The sequence below is a fragment of the Sitophilus oryzae genome, unplaced genomic scaffold (genome assembly GCF_002938485.1).
Source record: "Sitophilus oryzae breed Bouriz unplaced genomic scaffold, Soryzae_2.0 scaffold_499_pilon_pilon, whole genome shotgun sequence".
NCBI classification, from domain to species: Eukaryota; Metazoa; Arthropoda; class Insecta; order Coleoptera; family Curculionidae; genus Sitophilus; species Sitophilus oryzae.
In genome coordinates, this window is record NW_022147083.1 from 972,480 (window position 1) to 988,425 (window position 15,946).

The 15,946-nt window shown below is 30.1% G+C and overlaps 1 protein-coding gene across 1 annotated transcript in view; it reads left to right on the plus strand.

Annotated features, from left to right (window-relative positions):
- The first annotated feature begins 2,028 nt into the window (after positions 1-2,028).
- LOC115886832 overlaps positions 2,029-15,946 on the plus strand; it is a 30,780-nt gene continuing 16,862 nt past the window's right edge. Inside the window, exons 1-2 of the mRNA XM_030906137.1 lie at positions 2,029-2,188; positions 15,027-15,158. Coding sequence (XP_030761997.1) covers positions 2,186-2,188; positions 15,027-15,158 — 135 coding nt within the window. The 5' untranslated portion in view covers positions 2,029-2,185. The remainder of the gene's footprint in view (positions 2,189-15,026; positions 15,159-15,946) is intronic.

Sequence of the window (15,946 nt, forward strand, 5' to 3'; positions counted from 1 at the left end):
TATAGAGTAGGATATTACTTGCATGTAACATAAGCGCAATTGTTCTATAATTATTGTACTTGGATCAAGTACACTTATAGAGTTTTCTATATTCTGAAATTAAATGGTGGAAATTTGTAAGGAAAAAAAATTTTTTTTAGTCACTACAGATGTGCAAAGCTACGAGATAAAGAACACAAAATTTGCCTGTAATAGGCTGTCTTTGTCACATTAGTTAACTTTGGCTAAAAACGGTGTGGAAATTTGGAAATGTATAAACGGGATTAACCATTTTAGAACAAGCAAAAATTTATGTCAATAATAAAAAAGTTTTTCCTCTTGTAGAGACAATACTGGGATATACTGTATATCTTGATTGAAAAATATTTTATGGTCCATAATTTGTGAACGCAGCGAAAAACCGCCCCAAGTTAGCGTTGGTCGACTATTATTCTGCGCATGCTCAGTAGAGTATGCAGAAAAAAGGATAGGTTTTATATGATAATCTTCTTCTAGAAATAAATAAGTAGAAAAAAGCATGTTAAAGTCCCGTAAACAAAATATTGTGTAATATACATATGGCATAGCTTTATCCACGAAGTTTATAAAATCTATGTCTGAAACTAACGCCAAAGTCAAATTTAACCTAAATTAATTACTAGAAATATCCCATATGATTCGTACTTATCTGAAACACTGTATATTAAATATGTTTAAAGAAATATAGTGAATCGTAACACGGGACAGGAAATCCCATGTAATTTTTGAAAAGGTAAAATATTATCTCCCCAGATGATTTTATGTAAAAGTTGTATTAAACTTTTTTAAAGAAGCGTTAAAGTTGTACTTTTATCTTATTTGGAATCGGCATTTAAAAGTTATTTGCAAAAATCTACATCCAAATTACTAAAATTTATAATACGGCGCAGGAAAAGCTACTATTAAAAAACCAGCAAAAATGTGATTGTCATTATCAAATTCACATGTCACCGAGCATGTCACATTTTGTTTACAAGAATTTGAAGGTACCAAATAATAATATTTAGTACCTTCCAATTCCAAAATAATAATTTTGTGTAAAATAATTATGTTTTTTAGAACTTCCGTAAGAGTTACGATGGTTAAACGGCATTTTCCTCACAATAGCATTCCCACTGTATTACATATATGTTCGTAGCTCAGTCTCTGGACAGCCGAATAAGTCAACAGTTTAAAGAATAAACCAGACGTTTGAAACTAATGACAGGGTATTAGGCACATGGAAGTTCGAAGACGAAATAGAGAACAGGAAGAAATCAACAATGACTTGAATATTCTTCTTCGCGTTGAAGAAAAAAAAACTTCCTTTAATTACAAATACTATTTCGATTATTTCTAGTTATTGTGGATGTATGTGGTATGAGCGGGACCCGAGAGTGACCGAGTAATAAACAGCAAACAAATCATACACCGCAAATATTATTCTTAGTTCAATTAGTTTTTTTGATGATCATTTAAATTGAAAGAAATAACCACCCTTTCAAAACCACACAAACTCCTGTAATCAAAATGTGACATCGAATTTGACAATGACAAAATCATATTTTTGCTGGTATTTTTATTGTAGCTTTCTCTGGGCCGTATTATATATTTTTAATAATTTGAAGGGAAATTTTTGCAAATAACATTTAACCGCCTATTCCAAATAAAACGAAATTCTAGACGAAAGTACAACTTTTAACACCTCTTCAAAAAAGGCTTGGGAAGATAATATTTTACCTTCCTATGTCCCGTGTTCCGATGCACCACACGGTATAACACTATATTATCTTATCAAATTGACTAGGAATTCTAATGTTCTTTCAGTGTAGAAATTCTTCGAAACTCTCGAAAATCCACCAACTGTTTCCATTAAATATATATAATAAGAGTTAGATGTGTTGAGAGCAAACGGACGAAGAAAAAAAATCAAATCAAAACCGCTTCAAAGAGTGGATCGTTCTAGATTATCGGGCCAAAATAAATATTTGATGTTCGTCTTAACGCTGGCTAATAACTCGACCAAACAGTTCCGAAGCGAGTATAATACGGTAAAATGTCGAAGTTGGTACGGCAAAGTGCAAGCTAGTGTCGCGTCGTCGTTCCTCCCAATTCGATTTGGGCGAAAGAAAGTCCAAAGGAAAAAAGATAAATATTGGAGTTTGAAGGAGAGCTAGCAGAAGTCGAAATGGTATAGTTTTAAAGTTTAATTTAAAAATTTCGTGGTGTAGTTTATAATTAGTGCAGTTTCTTAAAGTTCTATAATATTTCTCGTGTCGAAGTGTTTATTTTGCGACACACATCTGTCAAATATAAAAACAATTTGGGCTATTAGTATAGATGAAAATGTATATTGTGCAGGGTTTGGCTATAGTTCGTCTGTAGCTCCTATCATAAATAGCATATTGTTTTATTAGGAGTAAAAATGATACTTTTTTGTGGCGGGGAAAACTATTTTATATTTTAGACAGTTTGGCATAGAATTTTGAATACCCTGTAGGGTTTAAGCTTATGTTATTTATAGTAAAGTACAGACCAACAGCAAATACCTTAGGTTTAGCAAAATACCTAGTATAGTTTCAATATTAAATTTCTTATATTTTTAATATATTTTTTAAAAGGCTGATAAATATGTTTTTATATCTCTAAAACTATCAAAATATATTTAATAATATCTTAGGATTATATGTAAAGTGGTCAGAAAGAAGCCCAAAAACGCAATAATATACAAGGTGTTCTAATTAAAAAAATCATCCCGATCCTCTCACACTTTTTAGACATCCTGCAGAAGATAAAATAAAAATTTAAAAATTTTCTTGAAATACTAATCCTAATATGTATATGATTCAAAAAAGGTTTTTTTTATTATAGAAGCTACAGATGCCCGACTCACTTTTGCCAGACCCTGTTAGGCCATTGTGTTAGGCCATTGGTTCTGATCTTGCTTTAAAACTAATCTGCTATTTGGCAAACTGATTAAAAGCGTTCTTATTTTTCAAGAATCCTACAAAGGCAGCCAGTTAAAATTCTTATAAGTTCAAATATTTTAGGGGTAGTATATTTAGACCCCAGAAACACGTCATGAGGTTTTTTTCGCCAAAAAATTGAAAATTTTGAATTTTTAGAAAAACATTTGGATTTTTTTTTAGTTTTTAGTTAAAAACATAATTTCTTGATAATAGGTAACATAGGTAGTATATATTAAATTTACAAGAAAGAAAACCCAGAAAAGATCCAGTGGTTCTCATAATTTAAGCAATTTGTTTTTTAATTTTCAAAGTAAAATAACTCGGTCATTTTCGACTTACTGGAAAAGTGGTAAAGAAAAAATACGTTCCTTTTATCTAGATCTACTAAGGCTGAAAATATTTGCACTTATTTAAGATTCACCCTCTATATTCATTTTGGTTAATGTGATAAATTTATACAACAGAATTGATTCTTTGTAACTTTACTAAAAATACTTAGCGGTATATGTCCGAAGTCTTTATTTTCTACAGGTTGTTTGTGAATGTGTTTAAATGATTTTTGTAAACTTACAATAATTATTTACTATAATTCGAATAATAAAATTTAATTAAATTAATTTCTATAATAAAATACTTTATGGTCTTCTATTATTTTCGAGAGAAATTTACATTTACTAGAACACTATTTACTATCCTAAAAGGTATTAAATCATCAATTTTATTGACATTACAATTACGAAACAGTCTAATAGATTACAATTTGATATTTATAAAACACCCACTACCACAGGTACGTAATACCCTTGTATATGGATTTTTAAAGTAGCTCAACCTAAGACGTTTATTGATGTAAAGCACCAGATGGCGGGGCGTATTTCACGGTCTTTTACTACAGAAAAATATTTTTTGTTACTCTGAATTTTGAAGCGACCAATAAAAACAGAGAAAATAAAAATCGATAATTTTCGGACTGTACCAATTGATTACTAATCGACCAGATACTTTTTGTCTATTAGATATGCTATAAAAGCTGGTAATTATACAATTCGACCATTGTAAATACCCGACAAATTCCCAAGGCCGACGAGGCAGATGCTTTTCACTGATAAGAAAAAAAAATATTTGTTTAATTAATTTTCGAGATATTTTTTCTTTCTGAATGCACATTTTTAAAATATTTTATATTCTTTGTCCGCTTGATCTATTATACTGGTCGCACGTATCGAAGTTCTGTTTCTTCTAGTTTTAAAAAATGTTCTTATTTCTTTGTAGTGGTTGTAGTGTAAAATTAGCTTAATTTTATTAAGTTTAATTATAATGTTTAGTGTAGAATACCACAAATAGTTTAGTAGTGTTTTTATAGTTTATTATTTTGTAGTTAAGTAGTAGGTGAAGAGATAATTTAGTTATTTTTTCTTTTTGTTTGATTAATTAGTAAGTTTGATAATTTTTTCAGTGTAGAATACAAGAAGTAGTTGTGTAGTGTTTTTATAAGATATTACATTAGTTTATTTTGTAGATGAGTAGTAGGTGAAGGTGTTTGGGTATTTTTCCTTATTGTTTTTCTTTTAATTGTAGTAATTCCATTAAGTATTGTGATAGATACACTATATATCTTCCTTCAACTTCGTTGAAAAGTGCATTATCACATAATTTTGGTTTTCTGGTAGTAGAATATACGAAAAAAAAATCTGATCAAATTAATTTTAAATTAAATTAATCGAGTCTTATTAATCAAATTAATCTAGTCAAATAATAATAATAGTTAGTTTCTAAATACTACACAGGGTGAGTTTCCTACGATGTTCTCTATGGGTATCTCGGAAACTACTGGAGACTGGAGATAGAGAGTCGGTTAAATGGGGAAAGAATTGTAGTTTTGTAGGGTCATAAATATGCGCCTTTCGGATTTTTCGGAGAAGTTCAAGGCTTACTAGATATTTCGAACAAAACAAATTTTGGCTATTTTAAAACTTTTGTCTCTAATTCCATTATAATCCACCATCAACGATGTCTATGAAATGAAGATCGCTGTCATTTTATATGTAAAATTATATGGGAAATATCATCGATAGTCATTTCGTAGCCATCGCTGTCGCCGTTTTATTCGATCAAACGGTATTTTAGACAAAAAGTTTTCAGATAAAAGTTGTAGATAATCACATACCTAATGAGTTTGTGTTTTCTGTTTTTTTTTCTAAAGCCTGTCATTTTTGACATATGACACAAACATTATGTTTTTTTTAACAAAAGGAAACCATAGTTGGCCATGACTTCCTAAAAAGCGCCATTTTTTAAGCTTTTCAGCGATATAGGCATGATATGTTTTTTTTTTTCGAAAAATTACAAGTTATAGCCAATTCTTTTCTTTCTTGGCTAATTTCCATACCAATAATACCATGCCAATTAGTTGGCATCAAAAATGTAAAAAGTTTCATGTTTTCAAAAAAAAAATATCATAAAATTCGTAAAGCACTCAATTTAGAATAAAATAATCTAAGAATGAAATGATTCTTTTATAAACCTGCATTAAATCAAATTAAAATAGGTATGTAACTTTTTTTTAAATATTAATTAACAGCAATTAGCATTATCATAAATTATAAATAATGTACCAACATATCGAAATAATAATTTCTTTGTTAATACGGTCTGGAATTCTTAAAATAACAGGCAAAAATAATCCGCAATTTACAATAAAATAAAAGTTTCGTTTAAATTTCTTAATCAGCTGATCACTATTAAAGTTCGCAGAAACCCTGGGCTATATTATTACATTACTCTGAGGAAAATAACGGATATAATCGATATTTTTGACTCCGCCCCGAAAGGTTCACGATTTGTCCTCCAGTTGGCAGCACATTTTGTCTAGTCGGTTGGGCAACTTTAAGAATATATAAACAAGGATATGGGATTTTTAGGGTAATACACAGTAAATCACATCAGTTGTGGTAAATTAAAATGTCACCTTTTCATAGTTCATTTCATAGATTATTAAGTTTCTATTGAGCCCAGCAAGTTTTCCAAAAAGGGTTTAATATTATTAAACAAATCTTCATCAGCAACGAATACAAATATTTTCTTATTGATAATATGATAAAGATGAAAAAAAGATAATTTTAATAAAAATCAATTCTAAAAACATTAGTAACTATCGAATTTTGAATTATTTTCCTAATTTAACCAAAAATATTTCAAACATATTTAATAAAAGGATGTGAAACTATTAATATAAATAAAAAGAAATGATGGCCAAATTTTATTAAATAAGACAATACTAATCTCGAGTCGGGTATATACAAAGTTGACTGCGATACCTAATTGTCATGTCGTGTACAGGGTGGGTCAAAAACATGATGGTAAAAACCGCACATCGATTATTAAGTTATAAATCATAACAAAATAAGAACACCATGCCAACTAATTGAAATTAGTCAAGAAAGATAAGAATTGGCTATAACACAGTAATTTTTAGAAAAAAAAAACGTCTCTAAATTTAACTTTTCTAACATGTCTTGAAAACCATTCTCTAAAAAGCGTAAGTAACGTTCACCGGTCCACATGTTCTCGAAAATAGCTAAGAAAAGTTGAACAAATTTTTTCCAACGCTTTTCTTCATTTGAAAAATTGATATTTACAATTTTTGTTTATTTTAATTTACAAACTTTTGATGTGACAGTTTGACATTTCTGAGAGCAACGACGATTGAACTTGTTTCCATGGCTAACTAAGTGACATTAGTCAAGACAGATAAGAATTGGCTATGACTCAGTAATTATGTGAAAAAAAAAATATTATAGCTTATATCGCTGAAAAGCTTAAAAAATGGCGCTTTTTATGAAGTCATGGTCAACTATAGTTTCCATTTAAAAAAACATATGTTTGTGTCATATGTCAATCAAATGACAGGCTTTAGAAAAAATCGGAGAATACAAACTCATTAGGGATGTGATTATCTACAACTTTTATCTGAAATCTTTTTGTCTAAAATAGATTATAATATAATTGGGACAATTTTTAAAATAGCCAAATTTTCTTTTCGAAATATCTAGTAAGCCATAAACTTTTTCAAAAATCTGAAAGGCGCATATTTATGACCCACAAAATTGCAATTCTTTCCCCACTTAACAGACTCTCTTCAGTAGTTTGCGAGATACCCATAGAGAACATTGTAGGAAACTCACCCTGTATAACGATTAAAGAGCATATAAAATCTATTAATAATATAATCTACAACAATAATTATTAAAAAAGCACCAACCATAGTTATACTAAGTACCGTATGCTCGAAAAAAAACGGCGTCCAGTTGGCTTGGAGATGACGATCGATGATATTCCCCATATTATTTTACATATAAAATGACAGCGACCTTCATTTCATAGCCGTCACTGGCGCCTTTTTTTTGATGATATTGTATAATTTTTGTTTACTCGTAAATCGTTGCTGTCATGTATGTATTCTCTCTTGGGACTAAGTTTACAGATTAAATTTTACTATATACAGGGTGGCGCACCTCATTCGCCTCGGTTGATTATACGAAAACGGAAAGATGTAGAAACAAAATATTTTATGGGTATATGTGGGGAGTCAATGTGCGAAATTTTAAATTATTTTGAAATATAGAGGGTGTCTCAGAACTAAAATCCATACCAAAGTTATATTTTTTCTTATGGAACACCCGGCATTTTATTTTATTTTTGGATTCTTGGGCCCAAAAAAAGACAATTATTATAAGGGTTAATTATGTTTAAAATCATTGGTTTTTGAGATATTTAAATATGCATGCTACAAGAGAATTGATTATTAAGACCCTGTACATTACTTTTCAGAATTAATTCTTGTGCTGAGTTTAAAGGCAAAGAAATAAACGTTACTGAAAAATGTTATTGCTTCCTTAAATTTATACAGGGGTACCAAAAATTAGTGATCTATTTAAGGATTTATTTTACATAAAAACTTTGTTATTTCAAATGCAACACCCTGTATTTTTTTAAATAAATCGAAGCAGATTCAAATGCTCTTTCAAACTATATTAGGGTTTCCTATACCTATCTAGCTCAGATTTTGAATAAAAAGCGATTTTTCAGTAAAATGGCAATCAAGATAGCTGGTGTCGCAATGACAATTTGCTAGTGACAGTTAGTAACTATTTTCAAAATCGACATTAGTTTATAGACTTTATTTAAATCTATACTAGTTTACTTTTATTTAATTGACCTACAAATACTTTAATAAATAATATTTATTAATATGTATTTATTATTCTATCAAGAAAAACGAAGAAGTAGTTCTTTGTTTTATTTTACGATAACTTGTAGATATATGAATGTTTTATAAAAGAGCCAATTACGGCAAATTCAATTTCTTCACTTCCAATGACAGGTTTCTGCCTAATAGGGTTTTTATAAACTACACTACCAATTCTACGAAATAGGAAATAGGACAAGTAGTTTTTCAAAGGAACGCTTATCAGGAAGATTCCTATTTGGATATCTTTGAGCATTAGCTCTTGCTCTTAAGGCCAAGAAATATTTTTTCTCACAAAATAAAATCACTAGTAACATATCCATTTATTTTTCTTCATAAAATAAAGAATACTTACTTATTAAAATATTGTGGGTAAATTTTAGTAAACTGTTTAAATAATAATGTCCATACACTAATGTCGATTTTGAAAATAGTTAGAAAATTGCCATGGCGATACCAGGCATTTTGATTGACATTTTATTTAAAAATCACTTTTTATTCAAAATCTGAGATAGATAGGTATAGGAAACCCTAATATAGTTTGAAAGAGTATTTGAATCTGCTTCGATTTATAAGTAAGTAAGTTTAGATAACAAAGTTTTTATGTAAAATAAATCCTTAAAGTAGATCACTAATTGTTGGTACCCCTGTATAAATTTAAGGCAACAATAACATTTTTCAGTAAAGTTTATTTCTTTATCTTTAAACTCAGCACAAGAATTAATTCTGAAAAGTAATATACACGGTGTTGATAATCAATTTTCTTGTAGCATGCATATTTAAATATCTTTAAATATCTCAAAAACCAATAATTTTAAACATATTTAACCCTTATAATAAATGCCTTTTTTTGGGCATAAGAATCCAAAAATGAATAAAATACCGGATGTTCCATAAGAAAAAATATAACTTTGGTATGGATCTTAGTTCTGAGACGCCCTGTATATTTCAAAATAATTTTAAATTGTGCACATTGCCTCTCCACATATACCCATAAAATATTTTGTTTCTACATCTTTCCGTTTTTGTATAATCAACCGAGGCGCATGAAGTGCGCCCCCCACCCTGTATTTTAAATAAATTACTTATGATCATAAAACTCAAAAAATAAAATAATATAATAAATTATATAAACGAAGTCAATACAAGAGAAAAATGACTAAATTATAAATCAGGCATTAATGGAAATAATATAATTCAACGCTAGGGGCTAAATAAAAAACGACAGGAAAATATTAGAATATAAATGATCTCGATAAATATCAGCAGGTCTTAAATTATCCTTGCGCAAGTTAATTCTTTTATCTTTATTTCTTTTCCCTTCCAACGCGTTCTGATAAAAAGCGTGACAAAATAATAGCTCTGACAGTCAGTGTTGCCAAAGCGGGATTATTATCAGTTTTACTGTTTTTTATGGAAATCTCAAGAATGAAAGGATAAGCATGAATATGATGTTATTGAGCTTAAATGTAATTAATTTGTATTTTATGGAGAATTTAGCGAGAAATACAAATATTTTTTGATATAGTTTTAAATATGGCATACCTACAGAAATTACATATTTTTCATGCTGAACAAATTCCCCTAATAATTTCTTGGTATATTTTACTTAGCTCCTCTGTATATCAAGTAGCATATAACACATTTGAGAGGATTGCTGCCGGTTTTCTGAAACATGTATTTTTATCGAGAAAACACATTTCTTAGAAACTGATTTTGAGGAGAATTTCAGACTTCCATTTTCTTTATTTTAACTTACACGTTTCAACAGTCATTTCAATACTAGCACACTTACACAATGATTTCAATATCCATCTTTATCCCCTAGAATGGGTTGATATTAAAAAAATGCGGAGATTTAAATGAAATTTGTTATGTCGATAGATTTGCCTAAGGCCAACTTGACCGTATACGAAGATGATGTCGTCCGATCCGACCAAATTTGGTGGGTAGGCTATGTGAGCGACGGTGCACACGGTCCCATCCTCCAAGGTTGGGTACGACGTTTCTTTTACATCTTTATCAGGGTGGGACTAACGATTTAATATTGAAGAAAAATGTGGGTCGATTTCGGCATAATTGGGGACGGGCTACAGGATGACTAGCCTAACCAACCGATGCCTCTAAATTGACGAAATCATCAAGATTTTTCTTAACTATAATAAACTAGGCACGAATAGAGGTACCCGAATAGAGTCCTCAGACAAACAGACGGGCAAACGGACAGACAGACAAACTGAAGTAAGAAGAAATTTTACCTCAAATATGCTCACATGGTGCACACACCATTTTTGAAATGAAACTTCTTTACGCGCTGTACGGGAGTAAAATTTACTCAGAATTATAATTTACAGTTAGTAAGCATTTTCATTGGAGGACACTGCCATATTTATTTCAAACAAATAATCAACGAGAATATTCGTATAATTTAATAATATTATTGTAAATCACAATAATGTAAATTATGTAATAATCAAATAATGAATTGTTTGTAATTGAACTGTTATTTCTGTATTATTAATCCGGTAAATGATGGAGATAAACAACTGCGATTGATTAAAATTTTATTTTAAGATGAAACTTTTGTTAACAACGTTCTGAGAATTCGAATAATGAATTGAATAATGACAAGACAAGTGACATATGTCTAAACACGACAGCAATTTTGTGTAACGATTTGGTTATGTAAAATTTAGAGTGACAATTTTGATTATGCAAAAGAAATACTGGTTGCCTAACGATTAAAATTAATTTAAAAATAAATCATTTAAAATCACATTTTAATTCACAAAACATTTAAACGAAAACAGATCCCAGACAACACAAAAGAAATTGTTGGTCAGTAGCAGTTAGTAGTAGTCAAAAATATAGATTGCTGCCAGGGCTATCCGGCCCGGTGATAGAATTATCGTTTTTTTTTAAACATAAAATTAGACTAGTTTACGATTTTATATATATACTCTATCATTTTTTTGGAGTTTATAAGAAGCATTCATAACATTTTTTATGAATGCTTATCCTGCGATAATATCCTTCAAATCCTTCAATTTTATAGCTGTTAGTAAGAAATTTTACTTCAAGAATGCGCATATAGTGCACATATAATTTTTTTTATATTATTTTCAAGGTAAAATAACTCAGCTATTTTGGACATAAAACAGCAAAGACAAAATATTATATTTCTTTTGTCTAGATCTACCGGCTCTAAAAATGTTTACACTTATTTCAGACTTGCCCTATATAAAACATTAAATAAAAATAGTGTCTTTACAATTTAATGACATAGATACTATAATACTAATTAAATATTATTTTCGTTAATAACTTTAAAAAAATGACAATTTCCCATTTAGATCAGGTTTGTACACCTATCTTGTGTAATTTTTATTTACAGGGTAAGATTTAGCCTACGAATTGTCTGAATGTTCAATCCTGATGTTAAGGATTTTTAATACAATCCATCTGGCAATACTGCCACCAGCCGACAATATAAATTAACATCGATTGTATTACGAAACTTTGCCTTTTAACCTTTATTTCTTTTACTTTTTTAAAGCGGAAGGAAAAAAAACGAAGAAAAGGTTACATTTTTGACCACTTAAAACTTTAATTTATTTTGCTCCCTTTCATTATTACGAAACTGGCTTTATATTCTAATGAATAAGAAGAAAAGGATCAAAAGAAAACTTTAATAAAGTAGGGAGGAAAGGCTAAAAGGCATTTTATATCCAATTTTTTAACGTCCGCTCGCTGATATACACTGTATGTACAGTAAGTTAATGAAGTTCTTTTGTGAATATAAATGCGGCGTAAGAAACCGAAAAGGAAGATAAACGTACTTATTTGGATTTAGTTTGCATATAAATGGGTTAGTTAATATTTAGTTAATAAATGGTTCGAGATTTTTAACGATTTTGCAAATATCCAAGGTATTATTACATATTTAACAGATTTATGTAGCGTGTAGAATGTAGAATGAGTGGGAGGGGGAGTTAATCACTGCGACCTTAAAGATCTATTGTGTCTCTCTTCCTTGAGTTATAACTCATCATACAGTCTATAACCAATCATACATGTTGTAGGGGAGTATATGGTATTCCCCATGCTCCTATGAAAACAGATGTTCCTCTTCCGAAGGTATTCAAAATTCCACGGTTGGGGTTGTGCCCTTCACAGTCGAGCTTCGGCGAGGTACCTGTGAGGTGGAAGCTGGAGGGTCTGTCTCCATTTTCTCCACCTCTTTAACTTGGTCTCTCCTTAGACCTGATACCGGTATTGTCTAAATCTATAATAAGGAATATATTCCTCTTTCTCTATTGCCTTCTTGGATTTGAAGTGAATAATTCCTATTGTGAGGACCTGACCATGACCTCACTCAAATTATTGACTCGCCAACTCGATAACAGATTTATAACGTATAATCCAAAAAAAACGGCATCTAGTTGGCTGTGAAATGAAGATCGTTGACATTATCTTCTTTACTTCAAAGCCAACGCTGATGCAGTTTTTTTTCCAATCATAGTGTATTCCGTAGTGATGTTAACAGAACCTGGTTTCATTGGGACGTAAAAAAAATTACGTATAAAACGACAGCCATCTTTACTTCAAAGCCAATGCTAATGCAGTTTTTTTTCTATCATACCGTATTTCGTAATGATGTTAACAGGTTTCATTGGAACTGGATATCCAAACAAATCAAGAATTTTTAGTCTACAGCTCCTCTATACAATACAGGGTGGTCAGAATTGTATTCCGAAAACTTCGGCAGCATATTCTGCAGATAAAAATAAGTAAAAAGTTCGTATAAATGTAAAACCAAACCAAACCTAAAAGGCTTAGTTTCGGAAATACAGGGTGTAGAAGTTTTATTTTTCTTTCGATTTTTTCTAAATAATTTATGAAGTAACGTCAATATTTGAATGAAAATTGGTGTCTAGGAGTTTTTTGATATGAGAAATTTGATTTTGATATTAGTAGCACTCCTACTTGTAGAGGGCGCCACCTACATATTTTTTAACTGGTTTGAAGAGTAATAACTTTTTGTTCATACCTGTATAAACCTACTGAGTGAAAAAATATACATTTACAACGTTTTTTACGTAAAAAAGTCTCTTGGTAAAAATCGTTACGTGTAATGGTTTTCGAGATATTTGGAATCGAATTTATCAATACCTGTCATCATTGACATAAATTAAACATGTTAACTAAATGGTTATTCGACTGAAATCATAAATATGAAATGTTTTTGTGCCAAAAGTTCAACAGAAACTATTTAATCATCATTTTTTCGAAGAAAAATTTATGATTAATTTAAAAAAATAAAAAGTTCCCAAATTTATCATTTTAGTCAAATAACTATCTACTTAACATGCTTATTTTTTGTCAATAATGACATGTATTGACTGTTCCCATTCTAAATATCTTGAGAACGGTTACTCGTAGCAATTTTTACCAAGAGACATTTTTTAAGTAAAAAATCACGGAAATGTATATTTTTTCACTCAGTAGTTTTAAACAGGTACGGACGAAAAGTTATTTCTCTTCAAAACAGTAAAAATACGTGTAGGTGGCGCCCCCTACAAATAGGAGTCATATTGACATCAAAATCAAATTTCTCATGTCAAAAAACTCCCAGACACCATTTTCATCCAAATATTGATGTTGCTTCACAAAATATTTGGAAAAATTCGAAATAAAAATTAAACTTCTACACCTTGTATCTCCGAAACTAAGCATTTTAGGACATACATTTATACGAACTTTTTTTACATATTTTTATCTGTAGGATATGCTGCCGAAGTTTCCGGAATACAATTCGGACCACCTTGTATATTCGCTAAGTCATCATACAGTCTCAGGGCTTTGACAAAAGCCAGTATCTGAGACGGTTTTACAGGGATTACATCTTCCTTCGGGGGAATTTGTTTAAGGACACTTTCATAATTTTTAATATGGTATCGTCAAAAAATAGTATTATGGCATTTTATTGAGAGGGCCTTCCTTAAAAGATACCCAAATCGTATTTTTAATCATATCTAATTTTTTTCAAATGGAACGAGGGTGGCTCATTAGCATATTTGGTAAAGCATTCTTTTACAAATAATTTGGTACCAAACACTTGATATTTCGAGTCAAATTGTTGTTATATTGGCCATGACACTCTAAAATAAGTTCTTATTATAGGATACACGACGCACTATTGCAAAGCCCTGTACATGCTGGATTTCAAAAAATGTTTTATAATTGATTTTTGCAAATTTTCTGCTACGGCTCTAAAAGTTTCATCGTAAAATATATTAATTTTAAAGATTTCCTGAAAAAAAATCTTGCTCTAAAATATGCCGGTAGATAACTATAAAAATATTATTAGAAAGAAATTTTAAAACATAAAGCCGGACAGACCTGATGAATGTGAACATTCGTTCGCATTGCGATAAAATATTTCTCAGGTGTGACATGTGATTTCTCAGGTGTGACATTCGCAGCGACTGTATATCACAACGAATGCTTTCCATCTTCTGGCGATAAAAGTGAATAGATCAAAGAAAAACGCTAGCCGCGAATGATTGGAAACGTTGTTATGTGGACGTGTCAGTGAAAAACAGGAAATGGAAATAACTCGAACGGTGGAAATGTTAGCAGATTGGTGTAAATGTGTAATAACAACTAGTAGCAATGCAATAATAGTGCAAATTACTGCAATGAGAACGAATGTAAACGAATGCGAACGAATGGAAACATTCGTCAATTCTGTCCTCGGCTGAAGAATTTATTTATTTTTTATAAACTCGACGTACATTTTCTATTTTTAGGTCCACCACTGGATTCTTATTTCTGCAATATATACCAGTCTATTAATAGTCGAGGGAATAGCTGAAGAAAAAAGTGAAGTAAAACATAGATCTAAAAGATATTTACTATTTCCATATCAAGGAACATTTAAGGTAATGCATGCACACATGAATATACTGAGAGTAATTAATAATTTTACGAGAGATAAATTCAAATAATGTAAATGTTTGACATACTAAAGAGAATAAACAAAACATACCTACACTTGTTATTAAATATATTAGTATTTATTTTAACAATATGTACTTTACATTTGGCGTGTGTTGCTTACTGTATAAATAAGAATACAGTTAGTATATGAAGTATGTCAAAATTATGTTTGAAAATAGATCTCATTCAAGTATTTCCAATTTTTACGCTATGGTCTAGCCTACAATATGTGAAATTATTGAAATTTTTTATACTAAATCTTTGTATATAATCTGCTCAAATTTTCGAAAATGGTTTGGTCTCTTTTTTTCTGTATACAGGGTGATCCGAACTATAATCCGGAAACTTTGATAGCATATTTATTCTGCAGATAAAAATAAGTAAAATAGTTGGTATAAATGTATGTCCTAAAATGTTTAATTTCGGAGATACAGGGTGTAGAAGTTTAATTTTTCTTTCGGGTTTTCCGAAATAATTTATGAAGTAACGTTAATATTTGAATGAAAAGGAGGGAGGTTTTTGACATGAGAAACATTGGCATCAAAATCAAATTTCTCTTTACTTGTAGAGGACGCCACCTGCATTTTTAATTTCTTTTAACTGGTTTGAAAAGTAATAACTTTTCGTCCGTATCTATATAAAACTACAGGGTAAAGAAATATACATTTACGATTTTTTTGCATAAAAATAGGGTCGTGGTAAAAATCGCTACGAGTAATGGTTCTCGAGA